The sequence below is a fragment of the Lupinus angustifolius genome, chromosome LG08 (genome assembly GCF_001865875.1).
Source record: "Lupinus angustifolius cultivar Tanjil chromosome LG08, LupAngTanjil_v1.0, whole genome shotgun sequence".
Taxonomy (NCBI): domain Eukaryota; kingdom Viridiplantae; phylum Streptophyta; class Magnoliopsida; order Fabales; family Fabaceae; genus Lupinus; species Lupinus angustifolius.
Window position 1 is genome coordinate 16917584 of NC_032016.1, and position 16341 is coordinate 16933924.

General features: G+C 32.5%; 1 protein-coding gene across 4 annotated transcripts; it reads left to right on the top strand.

The window, feature by feature from the left end:
* On the top strand, window positions 6652–12175 carry LOC109353516 (adenylyl-sulfate kinase 3-like). 4 transcript variants are annotated; one of them, XM_019595826.1, is made up of 7 exons: window positions 6652–7003; window positions 8649–8796; window positions 9961–10110; window positions 10687–10805; window positions 11118–11202; window positions 11827–11882; window positions 11976–12175. In XM_019595826.1, exons 1-7 carry the CDS (start codon window positions 6851–6853, stop codon window positions 12075–12077), a joined length of 813 nt encoding a protein of 270 aa, XP_019451371.1. In that variant the 5' UTR covers window positions 6652–6850; the 3' UTR covers window positions 12078–12175. The 4 variants fall into 4 exon arrangements, with proteins under 4 accessions (XP_019451371.1, XP_019451373.1, XP_019451372.1 ...); XM_019595828.1 differs by having other exon boundaries at window positions 6653–7003; window positions 8604–8796; window positions 11976–12174; XM_019595827.1 differs by having other exon boundaries at window positions 6656–7003; window positions 11836–11882; window positions 11976–12172.

Sequence of the window (16341 nt, forward strand, 5' to 3'; positions counted from 1 at the left end):
ATGAGAGCAAGACAGACTCATGTAAGATACAAAAAATATATTTTTGGTTGTTTGTAAATTGTTAATTAATTAATAATAAATAATCAACAAGTTTAAGGTACATATGTGTTCACACAATTAGCGAATGTATTATCTCAGTATGGGTGAATGGGTGTTTTTATCTTCCTCAGCCAGTAGTTGACTCTGAAGCGTCAAAAAGCTTGATCGCATGTCACCACTTTCCAAGATTGAACAAAAAGGGTTCTGTGTTTTGTCCCCAAAATCATAGTGGTGACTAGATTATTTAGAAGAGAACGAAAATGTTCATCTTCATCTATTGGTTCATGCCGAAAAATTATGTTATGACCCTATGTTATGGGTGGGGTATTTTGTGAAAAATTATTGTTTGTTTCACCTTCATCATGTCAACCAATATTCTGAGCTTGGTATATCATTGTTACCATTGTAGTGGATCCTCATAGTTGGCACCAATATTTTTTAAGTGTGGTAGAGGAATGACATATCACTATTGTAGCTTGGCTAAACCAACCTTGAATGATTTAAAGTGGCTTTAAACGATGATGGTCTGACCTTGGAGCTTCTGATGTAGATACCTGATAAGAGACTCTGATACTCAAGTCAGTATTTATAGGGGTAATATAGAGAGGGAAAGTATAGAGATAAGTTATACCAATAATGAGATAGGATATGATACCACTTGTTATGAAATACCACATTTGTTTATACTAATTGGGATGACATGCTTTTTTATGAAGGAAGAAGCAATGATGTCATGGTTGAGGTCATTCTCCTATCTTTTTCATCTATTATTTTGCAACGGACATATATTTGAGCCTATGGCAACTTGACCATGTTTGGATTTATCTATGGCGGCTCCTAGATGGGCCCTAGAGGTTTCCTTCTTCTTAAGTTTTGTTATTGGTTGGGTTTGGACCTTTATAGGCTTTGTGGAATGATCTAGACTTTTGACCTATTGTTGGATTTCTTCATTCTCATCCCCTAATACTTCTTTCTTATGGGTAGGGATAACAATGAACTATACTGAATCAACATTGGTTCGGAATTGGACGCATTATTTAACTCGATAAATTTAGTTATAAATCAAATGAGTCAAACTTGAGCAACTACACTTAGACTGACTAGGTTTATGAGTTGATTCGATTATATATTTACAACAACTAAGACTTTATCCCAGTAGGTGGAGTCGATTACATGTATTAAACAACATCATAATGTTCTATCATAAATCATGTTCATCAAGAAAAAATTGATCTCTAAGTTTTTCTTAACCATAATGCCTATAGTTTTTATTGGGCTCCTTCTTCCCTTAGGAATTGGGCTAGCCCCATTTTATCTACTTTCCTTACAAGTGCTTCTATCAGTCTTCTCCATACATGTCTAAATCATCTAAGGAACTATTCTACCATATTTTCTATAATAGGAGTTACTCTAACTTTATCTCTAATGCATTCATTTCTAATCATGTCTTGTCTAGTATTTTTACTCATCTTATGCAATATTTATATCTCTACTAAATTGAGTTTATTATCTTGTTAACATTTTATCATTCAACAATCATCTTATATAACAGTGTATGTCTTATTGCCATATAGTAAAACTTCCTAATACGCTTGAGTTGTACCTTTTTATCATATATGACACCTGGAGTGTTTCATCATTCGTCCAACTCACTTGAATCATATGGTTCACATCTTCGTCAATTTCTCTATCATATTATATGTTTGACTCAAGATACATGAATCTAGTAATTTGTAGTATGACATAATCCTCTATCTTTACCTTTGTAGTATGGTTTGTCTACCTCTTGTTAAACTTATACTTCATATATTTCATCTTACTTCGACTTATGTGAAATCCATGTATTTCCATAGTTTGTCTTTACATTTCTAGCTTCCCATTTAATTCCTCTCTCGAATCTACACTAAGCCAATATCATTCACAAAAAAAATGTAGTGTGGAACTAGTTCTTGGATATACTCAGTAAGCATATCCAAGACCAAGTAGGGGCTCAAAGTTAACCATTTGTGTAGTCCTGTTGTAATAGGAAAATCTTCTGAGACCTCGCCTGATGCTCTCATACTAGTCATGACAGCACCATACATATCTTTGATTTCTCAAATATGAGCAATTCAGACACATTTCTTCTCTAGAACATTCAACAAACCTCTCTAGACACCTTATCATATGCCTTCTCCAAATAAATGAAGACCATGTGCTAGTCCCTCTTATATATTTTCACCAATCGTCGTAGAAAATATATAGTCTCCATGGTCGACCTCCCCATCATAAAACCAAATTGATTTTCACTAATATTCAGCCATTGTCTCAACATCTACTCAATTATCATCTCACATAGATTCATACTATGACCCATGAGCTTAATCCTCTTATAGTTTTCCCATTTTTATACGTCGCCCTTGCTTTTTATAAATAGGGACTAAGATGATTCTCCTCTACTTGTTTGACATCGTCTTAGACTCATGATCTCACTAACAACTTTGTGAGTCATCTAATGTCTTGCTCTCCTAGAACCTTCCAGGTCTCAATAGATATATTATTTGGTCCAACTGCTTTATCATTAGTCATCCTTTTCAAAGCTTCTTTCACCTCTAACTCTTGAATTCTATAATAAAAGTATAATTTTGATCTTCCTCTTTCTTGTGTAGTCTAATAGAAAGCAAGGAATCATATCCCTCATTGAAAATCTTGTGAAAATGGTTCTTTCATCTTTCTTTCATATTTTTATTCTTAACCAAGTCACTTTTTTCCCTAACCTTTAAAAGTTTGTAGACACTTTTTTCTCTCCCTTGAAACTTGGAGATTTGTATAACCAATCATACGCTTTATATTTAGCTTTGCTTACCGCTTCCTTGCACTATTTCCTAGCTACCTTATTTTTTTTTCAACTTTCAAAATTTTTAAACTATGACCATGATTTATAACATTCCTTTTTTTACCTTAAATTTGTCTTGGATACTTTTGTCCCACCATCATGATTCTTTACTCTTTGATTTAGAGCCTCTAGCTTTGCTTAATATCTATTTTCTACATTCCATATTTAATTAGAACTTCCTTGTATCTTCCCAAATCCCTCTTCCAGAACCCTTTCATTAAACCTCTTATATTACTCTCCGTACAATTTCCATTATTTAATATTTTGGAGTTAATATTATCATTTTCTCTCTAGTTTACTCTTAATTCTTACATTCATAACTAAAACTTTATGTTGGTTCGTCAAATTCTTTTCAGGTATGACTTTGTGGTCCAAGAAAAACTTTCTATTTGATTTCATTATAAGGAAGAAATTTATTTGATAACATGCAACCACACTCTTATATGTGATAAGATGTTTTTCCATCTTCTTAAAATACAAATTGGCCATTACAAAATCAAAAGCTCATGAGAAGTCTAGAATAGTCCTACTTTCTATATTTGATTCTCATATGTCATATTCATCATGAATACCTTCAAATCTTTTTCTGTCCCTCCCTACATGCTCACTAAGATTGCATCCAAGGAAAAAAGTTCTCCTAAAGTTATTGTTTGTACTACGTCTTCCAAATCCTCTGAAAAATTTATCTTCAAATGTTCCTCTAGCCCTATCTAAGGTGCATAAGCACTAATCACCTTACATGTGTCTTCCTTTGTCACAAACTTTAGGTATATGGTCTTATCTCTTATTCTCTTAACATCCACCACATCATTTTTCCATTCCTTATGAACAATTATAAGCACATCATTTTTCGATCTTGTCTTACAAGTGTACCACATCTTAAAACCTGAACTGTCTAATTTCCTTGCCTTTTCCCAATCCACTTCGTTTCTTGCAGGTACATTAAACTAATCTTCCTCCTAATCATTGTGTCAACTATTTCCAATGATTTTCCGGTAAAAGTGCCTATATTCAATGTTCTGATATGTATCCTAGATTAGTGAACTAGATTATTTACATACACTCATTAACGCAAGTGTGAAAACCCTAACTTATTTTTCACTACATCTAGACGATGCAGTGCCCTTGCTCTTTTGACATTGTACTTGGGTAATACAAAGTATTGCTTCTGGTTAATGACCTATCATTAGCATTGATCGATATCATAGATATTCAATAAAATTTTATGTTAGTTGTCAATTGTCTAACACAACTTTCACCTTTTATCGAGGCTTGGGACTAGCAATATATAACATCAAGCACATATAGATAGGTTTTTAATTTAAACGTACAAAACAAATTTTTTGCATTCAAGTTAACAATTGAATCATTCCAGCTAATCAGTTGAACTAAATAGTTCACAAACTCTTGACAAATTGAACCAAATCGAGATGACGAGTCGATTAAAATAGTTCACGAATACAAATCAAGTTCGAGCTAAAAACATAACTCGTATCGTACCTGAATTAAGTTTTGAGATGAATAAATTCTTACAAATTAAATCCAAATTCAACTTAATCGACTCATTTCCACTATTTATATGTATATGAACAAAGATGTCCTTTTTATGGTATCATTTTTTTATATAATTGCAATTCACCAAAATGAGCAACTATTAGACAACATTAATACACAGAGGGTTTAATAGTTACACCATATTGGGTAATGGTTAGATTCATTAGTTTTCTAATCAAATCAGTTTTGAAGAATACTTACCCTTCTTTATTACTCTCATCATTACTTATATTTTGTTATTTTAGGTTTTTTTTGTTGCTTATTTCAAAAAATTTACAATTCAAAATTTTGATCAATTTTTTTCCTATCAATTCTATCTTCATTTGGTAAATATATCTATGATAAATTAATTTAATAATAGAGTGTAATAATATATATGTATAAAAATTTACATACAATAAATATATCATTTTTACTATTTATTTGTATTATTATACAATAAAAATGATCAAATATCGATAGTGAATGGTACAATTAAAATATTTTTTGGTACTATCAAAAATATCTCTTCACGTTTTTTTGGTAATTAACTAATCTATTTCAGGGTTCGTGTATGTCTATTCCAACAAGTGTTACTCTCAGAAATTGAATCATTGATCTTTGGGATCCAATGAGTTCTTATACAACTAGACCAACACTTTGTTGATCATACAATAATATTATAAACGGAAAAGTTCACAAAACCCCCTTAAATTTTATGTGTTTTGTAAATAGATACCGTAAACTATTTTTTCTTCCTAATTACTCCTTAAACTTTAATTATTGGTGAAATTGGTTCATACATACATACATACAATTTTAAATTACTAATAATGAAATTGGAATTAACGCATTTTAAAAAAATATAATTTGTATCATATACCGTCTCTTTGAGACGGGTTGTACTGTTACAAAACAATGAAAGATCACTAGAATTAGAGTACAGTTACAAAACAAAGCCTCTTTAACAACGATGGAGTAGAGTGAGCACTAGAATCAAAGTAGAATAGTGCAGTAACCAGATAAATAGGGCAATGTACTGAATTTACTGGCAGTGGAGGGCAATTTAGTTGTTAATTCAAATTTCATTGTTAGTAATTAAAATTGTATGTATCAAAATTAAAAGATGATAACTTGAATCTTATTAATAATGTTGTAAGTTTCTTGCCTAGAACTAATGGTGTTGTGACTAGCCTTAAGCCAACAACAGCCATGCTCATACCAATGGCAGTCAGGCCTGATATCAATATGTGCACAATAAGCATGATCAGCAGCACAATTGATGCTCTAAATCTGGGCAATGTCCTATTTTTGATCAAAACAGATTGGACTAACCAAGACATTACCCTGCATCAGCTGCGCCAAGACAGGATCTCAAGACAACCTCACACGCACCAGGCTAGAGTCACAAGACAACATCAGATGCACTAGATGCATCGGCTGCACCAGGCCAGAGCAGGCTTATACATCCTGCACTAGGCCAGAGCTGCCTTGCACACGACTCATGCCATTCAAGGCACTTCCCCTCGGGTCAAGCTTAGGCAGCTTCCTCAGGCCACTCACTCAGCCATGATCCAGGCCAAGCATCAATCAAGCAAAGCCAAGGACCAGTTAAGCAACCTAACTAGAAATCTGGTCATGAGACCAATGGGCCTTATATTACTTGTAGTCCAAGTCTTTATGATATTCATATATTTTGTCATATTTAGCATGTGCTAATTAAGTTAGTTGGTTTGTTATTAAGAGTTGTTAAAGGATTCTTCTTACTATAAAATAAGGAGAATCAAGTTTGTATAATTCAATTCAATCTTTAATAAAAAGTATCAAGAGTTATTCTTTTCTTCTCTTTGCCACATATATTCATTTCCTTTGTCACACTATTCTTCTTCTTCAACGAGAAGAACTTAGTTCCTTCTTGATTCTTTTCTTTTCTTTGTGTATGTATGTAGGAACTAATTTTATTAATAGTTAAAGTTTAAGGAGTAATTAGGAAGAAAAAATAGTTTATAGTATCTACTTATAAAAAAAAACATAAAGTTTAAGGAGTTATGTAAATTTTTCCCTCATATAAAAATATATTAAATATTATTTGTGAATAAAAAATTTCTCTCTAAATAACAATGTTTTTGGTACAGATATAATATTGATTGGTTAACAACGACCGATGCAGTAGAAGTTAAGGCCAAGAAAAAGTGAAAGCATACTCTGCAGCACGTAGAAAATAATGTAAAGAGAGGGAGTGAAGAAGGAAGAAAATGAGGAACCACTAATCAAGTGTCCAGATTCATTTGATTAATGCATTGATTTCCTCGAACCATATAACCGACACACACAGGAACAGGTTACATTGAAGGACAGGACACCCTCTAAAACAGGAAATAGTAATAATAAATAATAAATTCAATGTCTCTCAATTTCATCATTCTTCTTCCTATTCCTTCGCCTTCGCTCTCTCTTCTTCTTTTTTCCCTTTTTGGGTCATTCACATTACATGATATAATAAACACACCACACCCACTACCCTTTCTTTCAACGTCTCCATTTTTTTCCTTCCTGGTACTCACTCTCATTCTTTGTTTTTTTTCCTTTCTAATTTCCTTTTTTTGCTTAACGGGTTTTGCTTATATGTTTGATATTCGTAGTTTCTCTTTAGCCTTTCAAATGTCGGTTTCAAGTTTTGTGGATAGGATAATTGGTACAGGGAGTTGGTTTCAAGGGGAAATGGGAAATAAGACTTTGGGTAAGGTTTTAAATTTGGGTCCACAGCCGATTTGTAAGGTCTTCAGAGTCGCGGATAGCCGAAACTGTATTCCTAGAGCAATTGTGGCTGCATCTACCATAAATGTGGGAAGCCAGTTTTTTTTGAAGTTTATGAGACCTCTACCAAAACAGTTATTTAAAACTTTGGCTTTACCAACAAGATATTGGTATAGTGATTTAAAGTTGACAGATCTCAGATAAACCAAAATGTCAAAGGTTCTAGAAGCTACATTTGTTGGATTTGACAGTTACGAGTTATTTCCTAATTCTCTAGCCTTATTCTTAATTATATCAGAAAAATATTTGCTTTGGACTCTTACGAGTTATGTAATAATTCTCTAGCCTTATTCTGTTCTTTTTCCTGAAAAGACAGTCTCAAACAAAAGACTCTCACATCAAAACAAAAAATGGTTAGGATCAATGAGATTTTTTTTTGGGTACAGGATCAATGAGATTTCAGTAGACAAGTATAGGGTATTAAACTGAAATATGGCACTTTTAAACCTAAAAATGATATAGATTTCAAGCAGGGAAAGAGATGTGTAGCGTACAAGTAACTTATTGGACATGGCGACATGTCATACCAATAATATATTTTTCTATACATAAACTAAAGGCATCTTGAGGGCACTAACTAGTGTTGTGCCTCATCCACCATTGACATCATCATCAAATTGATAATCATGTTTGTTGCATAATTTGAATGAATTGTTTGTATAAGAAAGTAAAGGGGACCCATCAAGTTATTGCCATGAAATCTTGTTCATGAAGAGGATTTTTGAAGCACATTCGTGGATTTTGCTACAGATTTTTAATGGAATAGCTCCCCCTACCTTTTTACCCCAATAAAAACTTTTTTTTTGGTATATCAAGGTTTTCCCCAATCCTTTTTGGATAGGGAACTAATCCCTTTCGGGTCGAGGTGCGTGACTGTGTCTTCCAACAAGTGTTGCTTACACAGGAATCGAACATTGACCTTTTAGTCATTTTGGGGATCCAGTAAAGTCTTACCACTAGATCATTACCTTATTGGTTACCCCAATAAGAACTGGCTATATCATATATTCAGTCCATTATTCTTTTCTAACTTTTGGACCCAATAAGAGCTCATGTTAATCTTTAGGGAAAGCTTTATCAAGTACAATGTATGTGGACGTTGTTTATGTGAAACTGTTTATATTTCTTTTCTAGAAATAGATAAGTGGATGTGATGAGAAATGAAATCATGGGTCCACTGTTTGAAATGGCGTACTTAAAATATCACTTTCAACTATGTTGTTTGTACCACTGCTGTAATGTTTGCCTTGATGAAACACTGTCCATGTTTCTTGCATTGATGTATTACAATCATGCTCTTCTGTTTTAAGATCCTCTCTTTTATCTTTTGATTCTGCAGTACTTCATGAAATGCGTTTGGTAGCTTAATATTTACTATACATAGAGAATACAAAGGGAAATGTTTGCAATGTCAACTCTGAGCAATTCAACAAATATATTTTGGCAAGAATGTCAAATCGGAAAGCCTGACAGGCAGAAGCTACTTAACCAAAAGGGATGTGTCGTTTGGATTACGGGACTCAGCGGATCAGGTTCATATTGTTAGTCTGGTTGAATCTTTTTGACAGTGGATCTACGTATTATTATTTGTTAGCATGGGAAATATTATGTTCTTGCTGTTTGTGATGCATATGCTTATCATTATTTCCTAGACTTCTATTTTTATTTTTATTGACTCGAACAGCAGGCAACTCTTCCAAATGAAATGGTAATATATCAAACATGTTTCAATGTCTTCTTTCTATTTTTATTTCTATTGAAAAGCATGAAATAAACAAATAAAAGATACTTAGAGTCTGCATCCATTGTAAATCAGATTATTATAGTTTTCTTAACTATTGCCGATTTAAATCAACTCTGAATCCTTACTCTACAATTATTTATTAGCTCAATCAGAAGTGATAGTCCAATCTAATCTTAGCATCATGTTAGTACTGGACATTTATATGAATACAACAACAATAAAGCTTTTATCCCACTAAGTATGGTCAGCAGACATATATAAATACAGATAACAAAAACTATAAAGTTTTTTCCCACTAGGTGTGGTTGGATACACCATTTCGATCGAACAGTGCCATTGTTTTCTATCATAAACTGTAAGTAAAGACGACATCATACGTACATGCAACATTGATGACTGATAGGAAATCGTGGTTATTCATTATTAGACAAGTTTTAACATCACTCGGGCTATAGATATAGATGTGAACTGGTTAGGTTATGTTTTCAGCACTTGTGCTTGTATACTTGCTGAAATCTTCTGGAAGAAGCAGATTTGGAACTTATATTAGAACAGGAAATATGAAGAGAAACTAGAAGTATTTAAGGAAACCCGAAATACAAGTGTTTTAACTATTGTGATTCTTGCAATCATCCTCTGCACTGATTGAAATGACTACCATTCGCAGATGGTGTACTACCTATTGGCTACTGTCTATTTGTTTTCCATGTTTAATTAACCCGTCCTCAATTTTTATAAAGAGAAATGTGCCATAAGGTCCGAACTCGTAAGAAGATTTTGCAATTATACCTTTGACATCGTAATTAAGACATGCTGCATTCTATGTTTACTACTCATGGATTATAGGAATGCAGGATAACGGTAAATAATGCAGTTTTCAAAAGTCCTTGAGTGAGTATATGTGTAATGTGGTTGCAACATGCGATATTGATTGTATCTCAAACTGTGTCAGGAAAAAGTACATTGGCATTTTCACTAAGCAGAGAATTGCACTCAAGGGGAAAGTTATCTTATGTCCTTGATGGAGATAACCTTCGGCATGGACTAAACAAGGATCTTGGTTTCAAACCTGAAGACCGCGCTGAAAACATTAGAAGAACTGGTAAGCTTGTTCCTACAAACAAATTCTTCAAGGATATAGCGTAACAAGACTTGATAATCAGTTTTTACATGTTAACGGGTTTTAGTGATGTCAGACTTATCAGCAGTCTAGTCTGGCGTGATAAATAACAAATTCCTCCTCTTCTCCTTATTCTTAGAGCAGACCTGTTAGTAGCTATCCATGTGTTTTTTTATTTTATTTTTTATGCAATAAAAATTGTGTAGTTGCATCATCAAAAAAACATAGAATTTATTCTTTGTACTGTTTAGTGTTTACTGTTGCTTTGTTAGTCCACTGTTTTCCATAAGTTGAAAGATGGAAGAAATATCTATTAGGATAGATTTAACTTAACAACATTTTAGTTATACGGAAAGTGTTTGCCAAAGGTTACAGGTCATTGTTCATATTAAACTAAAAGCATCTTTACCGAGTCAGGAGCTGGCATTAGTGTGAAACTGCGATGGATACATGGCTACATGCTACATAAACCTGATCTGCATATATGATTGAAATAATGATGTTACTGGTGTTTATATTTTCCAACTTGGTTACAGATTTGAAAATTATGTGATTCAGGGGAAGTGGCAAAACTCTTTGCTGATGCTGGTCTAATATGTGTTGCTAGTCTGATATCTCCTTATAGAAGAGATCGAGACACTTGTCGTGCCATGTTGCCGGATGCAAATTTTATTGAGGCAAGGCTTCGTAAGGCATTTCTCATCATTTGTATTATATATATAAAACCATCTATTTGCTTAAGCTTTTAGGACAGATGATTCATGACATGACATTAGAGCCTAACCCAATCCAAATGTTGGCTACCTGCAAATGTCCAGCCCTTCAAACTTCACGGTCTACACAGCCGATCTTGGGCATATGATCTTGGGCATATGATAGGGGCAACCATCCTTCCTTGAGCTAGCTTTGGAAGTGGAGTTAGGCTCTGTTATTTAAATAACTTTTATGAGTTGTTCTGGAGGTATATGATAGTGGAATTGTAATTACAGGTTTTCATGAACATGCCTCTAGAATTGTGTGAGGCACGAGATCCAAAGGGCCTCTATAAGCTTGCTCGTGCTGGAAAGATCAAAGGTGTTTTTTTTAATGTGTTTTACCTGCGAAGGCTTCTTCTTTCCAAAGGACCTCTATTAGTTTTTCATATTTGTGGTTTGTGTGATAACATTCCATAATGAAGCATTTAGGCCATTCCTTTTGTTTCACACCATTACATGATTTTGGAGTTAAAATTTAAAAATTAGTTTCGGCCATGAATCTGTGGTTTAATCTTTTAGGTTAAGATCTTTGACCGCTGGCCAAAGTATAATTCAGCAAGGGTAGTGTCAGTAGTGTGGATTTTTTTATTTAATTTAAAAAATTGTATTTCTGAAGATTTAGCTATAATGAGCTTTTGATTCTAAAACAGGATCGCATATTTGTTTATTTTAATAAGGGCATGAGTCAATTGCTGGATAGAGATGGGGTTCACATATTTGGTGTCACTCTACTTGTCATGATTTTATTATTGGTTGAAAAAAATATATTTAAGTTAAAATTTAATTTATAAATATTATTCTAATTATTCATAACTTATAATACATGGAGTGACATTGATTATGGGACTGAACATCAGGTACTTTTATCAGAACTTAAATGCTACTCGTATAAACTATCTTCTTTTGAATTCTTCCTTGTAACCTTTCTAAACTAACTGTTGAGTTACCATAGGTTTTACCGGCATCGATGACCCTTATGAACCACCCATAAATTGTGAGGTATGTGTTCATGGAGCTACTAAAATTGTGTTACACATACCTTTTGCTGTGTCTATTACATTATGTACTTAAACATGATCCTTTGATTACCAGATAGAACTAAAGCAGGAGAATGGAATTTGTCCAACACCCACTTTGATGGCTGGAAAAGTAGTTACTTACTTGGAAGAGAAAGGATTTCTTGAAGTAATATGATTTAGTTTTTATCCATGGTTGATATATGTAATATCACTATCAATATTGTCAAATTAAATAGAGATCTATTGTCCGAAATTTTGTCTTATATATTTTCTCGTCCAATGATAATGAAGTAAAAACAATAATAATATTAAAGATTAAGTGTATGATACAAGATTTAGGACATCATATCTATGTTCTTTCTAATTAAAATACTTCTTTTGATTTAAGTTTAAATCCTAGGAAGTAAGTAGGGTACAGGGTAAAGTGGATTAGTAGACTCAAAATTCATCAACTATAAATAATTTTTAATTAGATGTTTGTTCTTTTATAATTTGTTCTATGGATTTATCAATGATAAGTTTGGTATAGTTTCAAGTTATGAGGTGATTGTTTTCTTAGCAAAATATATACATGTATGGTCCGTATTAATGTCACAAAGGTTGTAACATATTCTTGCTCCTTAGCTCATATTAGATGATTGAGCTCATATTAGATGATTGTGAGTTGTATGTTTACTTCAAGATTAAGGCTCATAATACTCAAGCACTAAACACTTCCAACCCTCAAACAGGATATTCTGAAGAACATGAATAACTATTATAAGTTTCTAACTTGAGTTTGATTTTCGAGTTTAGGGTAAATCATTATTTGAATTAATTCATATGACACAATATATGAATTTTATATTTTCAACAATACTATTATTTTGATACATCAGTTTTTAACTGTTTATCATTAGGAATAGAGTAAATTTTATATTATCTCCTGAGTTTTAGTGAAATTACTTTTCCCGTTTTACATCTACACAAAAACTTTAACTTGTATACTTATATTACATTGATTATTTGAGAAAGATGAGTGTAACTTTTTAAACACAAACTTGGTGATGAGTGTAACTAAGGATAACGATTTATGCAGAGACATATCTTTGTAGAGACATTTAATAAAATTTTAACAACATATGAAAAATTTAATTCTAATTAAAATTTAGTCCTAAAAGATAACACTAAAAAATAAAAATGCTCTTCTTCCACATAAGTGTCTCTCGTAACTAAGTTAACTTCAAAGAGTGTTGGTGTAATTTACTCTTAATTAATTATACATTAGCTAGGATAAATTGATCATTTATATATTTGGATATAAAATTATGAAAGCACTCTTCTCTTTTGTGTATTTGAATAATATCTCCATAAAATTATTGATGATTTTAATTTTGTAATAAACTAAACAATAATTGAGACATATTAACTCTTATATTATTTAGACAAAACTCTATACCATATTTTGTGGAAATTGTGTGGTATTAGACATATTTATATCATTTCTTCTCTATGACCATTTTCATTAGCAAATATATTTATTTGTAAAATAAATGATTATTCATAAGTACCTAGAAATTCAAACTTAAAGTTATTATTAATATATTTTAGAGTAAATACTAATTTTAGTCTTTCATGTCTTTCGACCTTACTAAGTTAGTCTGTAATAAAATTTAAATTATTAGTTTAGTCCCCAACAATTTTAACATGGACATATGTTAGTCTTTCCATCCAATGTTATTAAAACTGTACTGATTATCAAATTGGTCAGGGTACTGATATAGTGTTACAGTGACTCAACCAGTGGTTCACTAAGTAAACTGTATGTTGGTTAGACGGGTTAAACCGGTCATACATACTTAAATTTATATATGTAAACCTATAACAAAAACTCAAATAGGTAGGTAGATATTCAAATTTATAATTCATATTCATAATATACTCCAAATTCACATAAACAAACAACCTAAAGTCTTTAAAAAATTCAAAGTCTAAAGTGCAAAACATTTATCAATCCAAAAGTATCACTTAACAAATGCAAAATATAAATAAATGACAAAAGTTCACAACTCAGTCTACAACACATATAAATTTGGAGTTTTAACATTTAACACCAAGAGTCAAAGTTGTCTCATATTGAGGTTCTATTTCTTCATCATTTGAGCGTGAAGCTTGACCCACATTGTCTTCATCCAGATTTACATTCTCTATAGGGTTGAGTTATGCATCATCGCCATCTTCTAAGTTTAATTGATCTACAACAATGTCATTTTTCATATATATTAGCAATTATTTGAAATGAACATTCAATCACCAAAAAATAAAAATATATCATTGTCATCAAGCGATAGTTGGATGGAAATATTTACAAGGTCATTTCGTAAAGCCTCAATTTCTTCAACAGTTATGAATGGTGGTGACTCGTCCAATATAAAATGAGAATGATCTTCAAATGTTTCTAAATTTATTGGGTCATAATTTTGATGCCTCAAGTGGCTCATACATTTATTGATTTCATCATATACAAACATAAATACATGCTACATATGAATATATAAAGAAAGACAACTAAGATAATCTTTTGAATAAAATGGTAATACATTTGTTGTAACCTCAAGTTGTAATAAACAAAAACAAGATCATTAAGTTTTTTATGCTCCAACCTATTTCTTTTATTGGTATGGATGTTTTCAAACACACTCCAATTCTGCTCACAGTCATAAGCACTACATATTTGACTTAGAACGTAGACTACCAACCTTTGTAGATTTGGTATACAACATCAATAAGTTTTCTACTATTGATCTAAAACATTGCATGAAATCTATTTCAGCATCTTGTTTAATATTAAACAGTTAAGATAACTAATAATAAACATTAATTACAAACTATGAAAGACTAATTATACTTAGCATTACTTTACTCCGTTCACATATCGCAACCAATCTTCCAAAATCTAGTTCAACATCTTTATATAATCTCATCTCACTTGTTAGCTTATCTAGCAAATCAGGATCTCCAAGAGCATGCTTCTCAAAAACATCCAAAAGGTCGCATGTTGTGAACTTATGTATTCAAATTCTTCAACACTGAAGAAACATTGTGGGTTAAGCCAATATCCAACAGTATGGAGATTTCTTTTTAATTGCAAGTCCCATCGACTATCGATAATTTCCAAAATAAGGCTTTATTTTGGTCTTGTTTTTTTTAAACCTCCTCTCCATCTCATGACTAGCTTTAAATAATGCTTGATAAGGAAAACTCATCGCATGCTTATCCTCATTGTCAACAATGTGTAATACGCGAACAAGTGGCTCAGTAATTTTAACAATGTTAGCACATTGTTTCCAAAAGTTTGAATCCAACACTTGTTCCATGCATTTTGTTGCCTTAAAATCTTTGGAATAAGCTGAGCTTGTCCATTATCTAGATGTTGCCAAATCTCTAAGTTTATCCTTTTGGGTCAAGATACTTTGAAATGCAATGAAGTTAGTGGCAAAGCGAGTTGGAGCTGGAGGGAGTATTTCTTTCCAACGATGAACTACATCATTAGATACAATGGATGACAATGATTATATAGGTACTTGATAATGTTTTCAACATGTGATATTGTATCGGTTACTTCCGGTAACTTTCCAATGTCTTGAAATATCAAGTTAACACAATGAGCCGCACATGGAGACCAAAACAGGTGGGCGAACTCTTTCTCCAATAACCTACCAGCATCAATATAATTAGCAGTATTGTTTGTAACAATATTAACAATGTTATAAGGACCAACATACATCACTACCTCCTTGAAAAGCTTGAACAACAAATCTGCAATTTTGGAAGCATGTGAAGCATCAACATACTTTATGAAGACAATTCCTTTAAGATAATAGACGAGAAAATTAATAGGAGATTGTTGGAACATGCTTTGTTAAAAACCATTAGTGGAAACTTTTGGGTGTGAAATCTAAAAAATTCCCAAGTCCCACATAGAAAAATTTTGAAAAAAAACAAGTCTCAAGTCCCATATTGGAGAGATGAGGAACATGGAAAAAATCTCATGTTATTAATAGAGGTTTTCTCCCCTCATTATAACTTGCACCAAGTTGAAGGCGTTTCCTCTCAACTTTTCTTTCTCCCCCTAATACTCCACCGATGCATTTCCGGCAACCTTCTCCCCCTTTCTTTCAGTGACACTTAAGAATTGGCACAAGCAGCCAAAGTGGGATTTCGACAACTGACACTGGTAGTCAGTATTGTGGGTAAAGAATTGCCACGGGTAGCCAAAATTGTGGGCATTTTGAGAATAAGAATTTGATAATAGAGATCTGAGCTATTTTATCCTAGAGACGGTGTGGTTGATAGTCTGCTTGCACATTTGATAAAGAGAGCGATTTGGTCATGACTCATCCAGTAAGTATTATTTCGTGTCATTTATAATTGTTGCAAGCTACGGTAACAACAAGACC

Excerpts from the sequence above, each read along its gene's own strand:
- LOC109353516 (XM_019595826.1), top strand. The coding sequence starts at position 6,851 with ATGTCTCTCAATTTCATCATTCTTCTTCCTATTCCTTCGCCTTCGCTC. Across the intron at positions 11,203-11,826 it reads TCGTGCTGGAAAGATCAAAG|TTACCATAGGTTTTACCGGC; the intron begins GTGTTTTTTTTA and ends CTAACTGTTGAG. Across the intron at positions 11,883-11,975 it reads AACCACCCATAAATTGTGAG|ATAGAACTAAAGCAGGAGAA; the intron begins GTATGTGTTCAT and ends TTTGATTACCAG.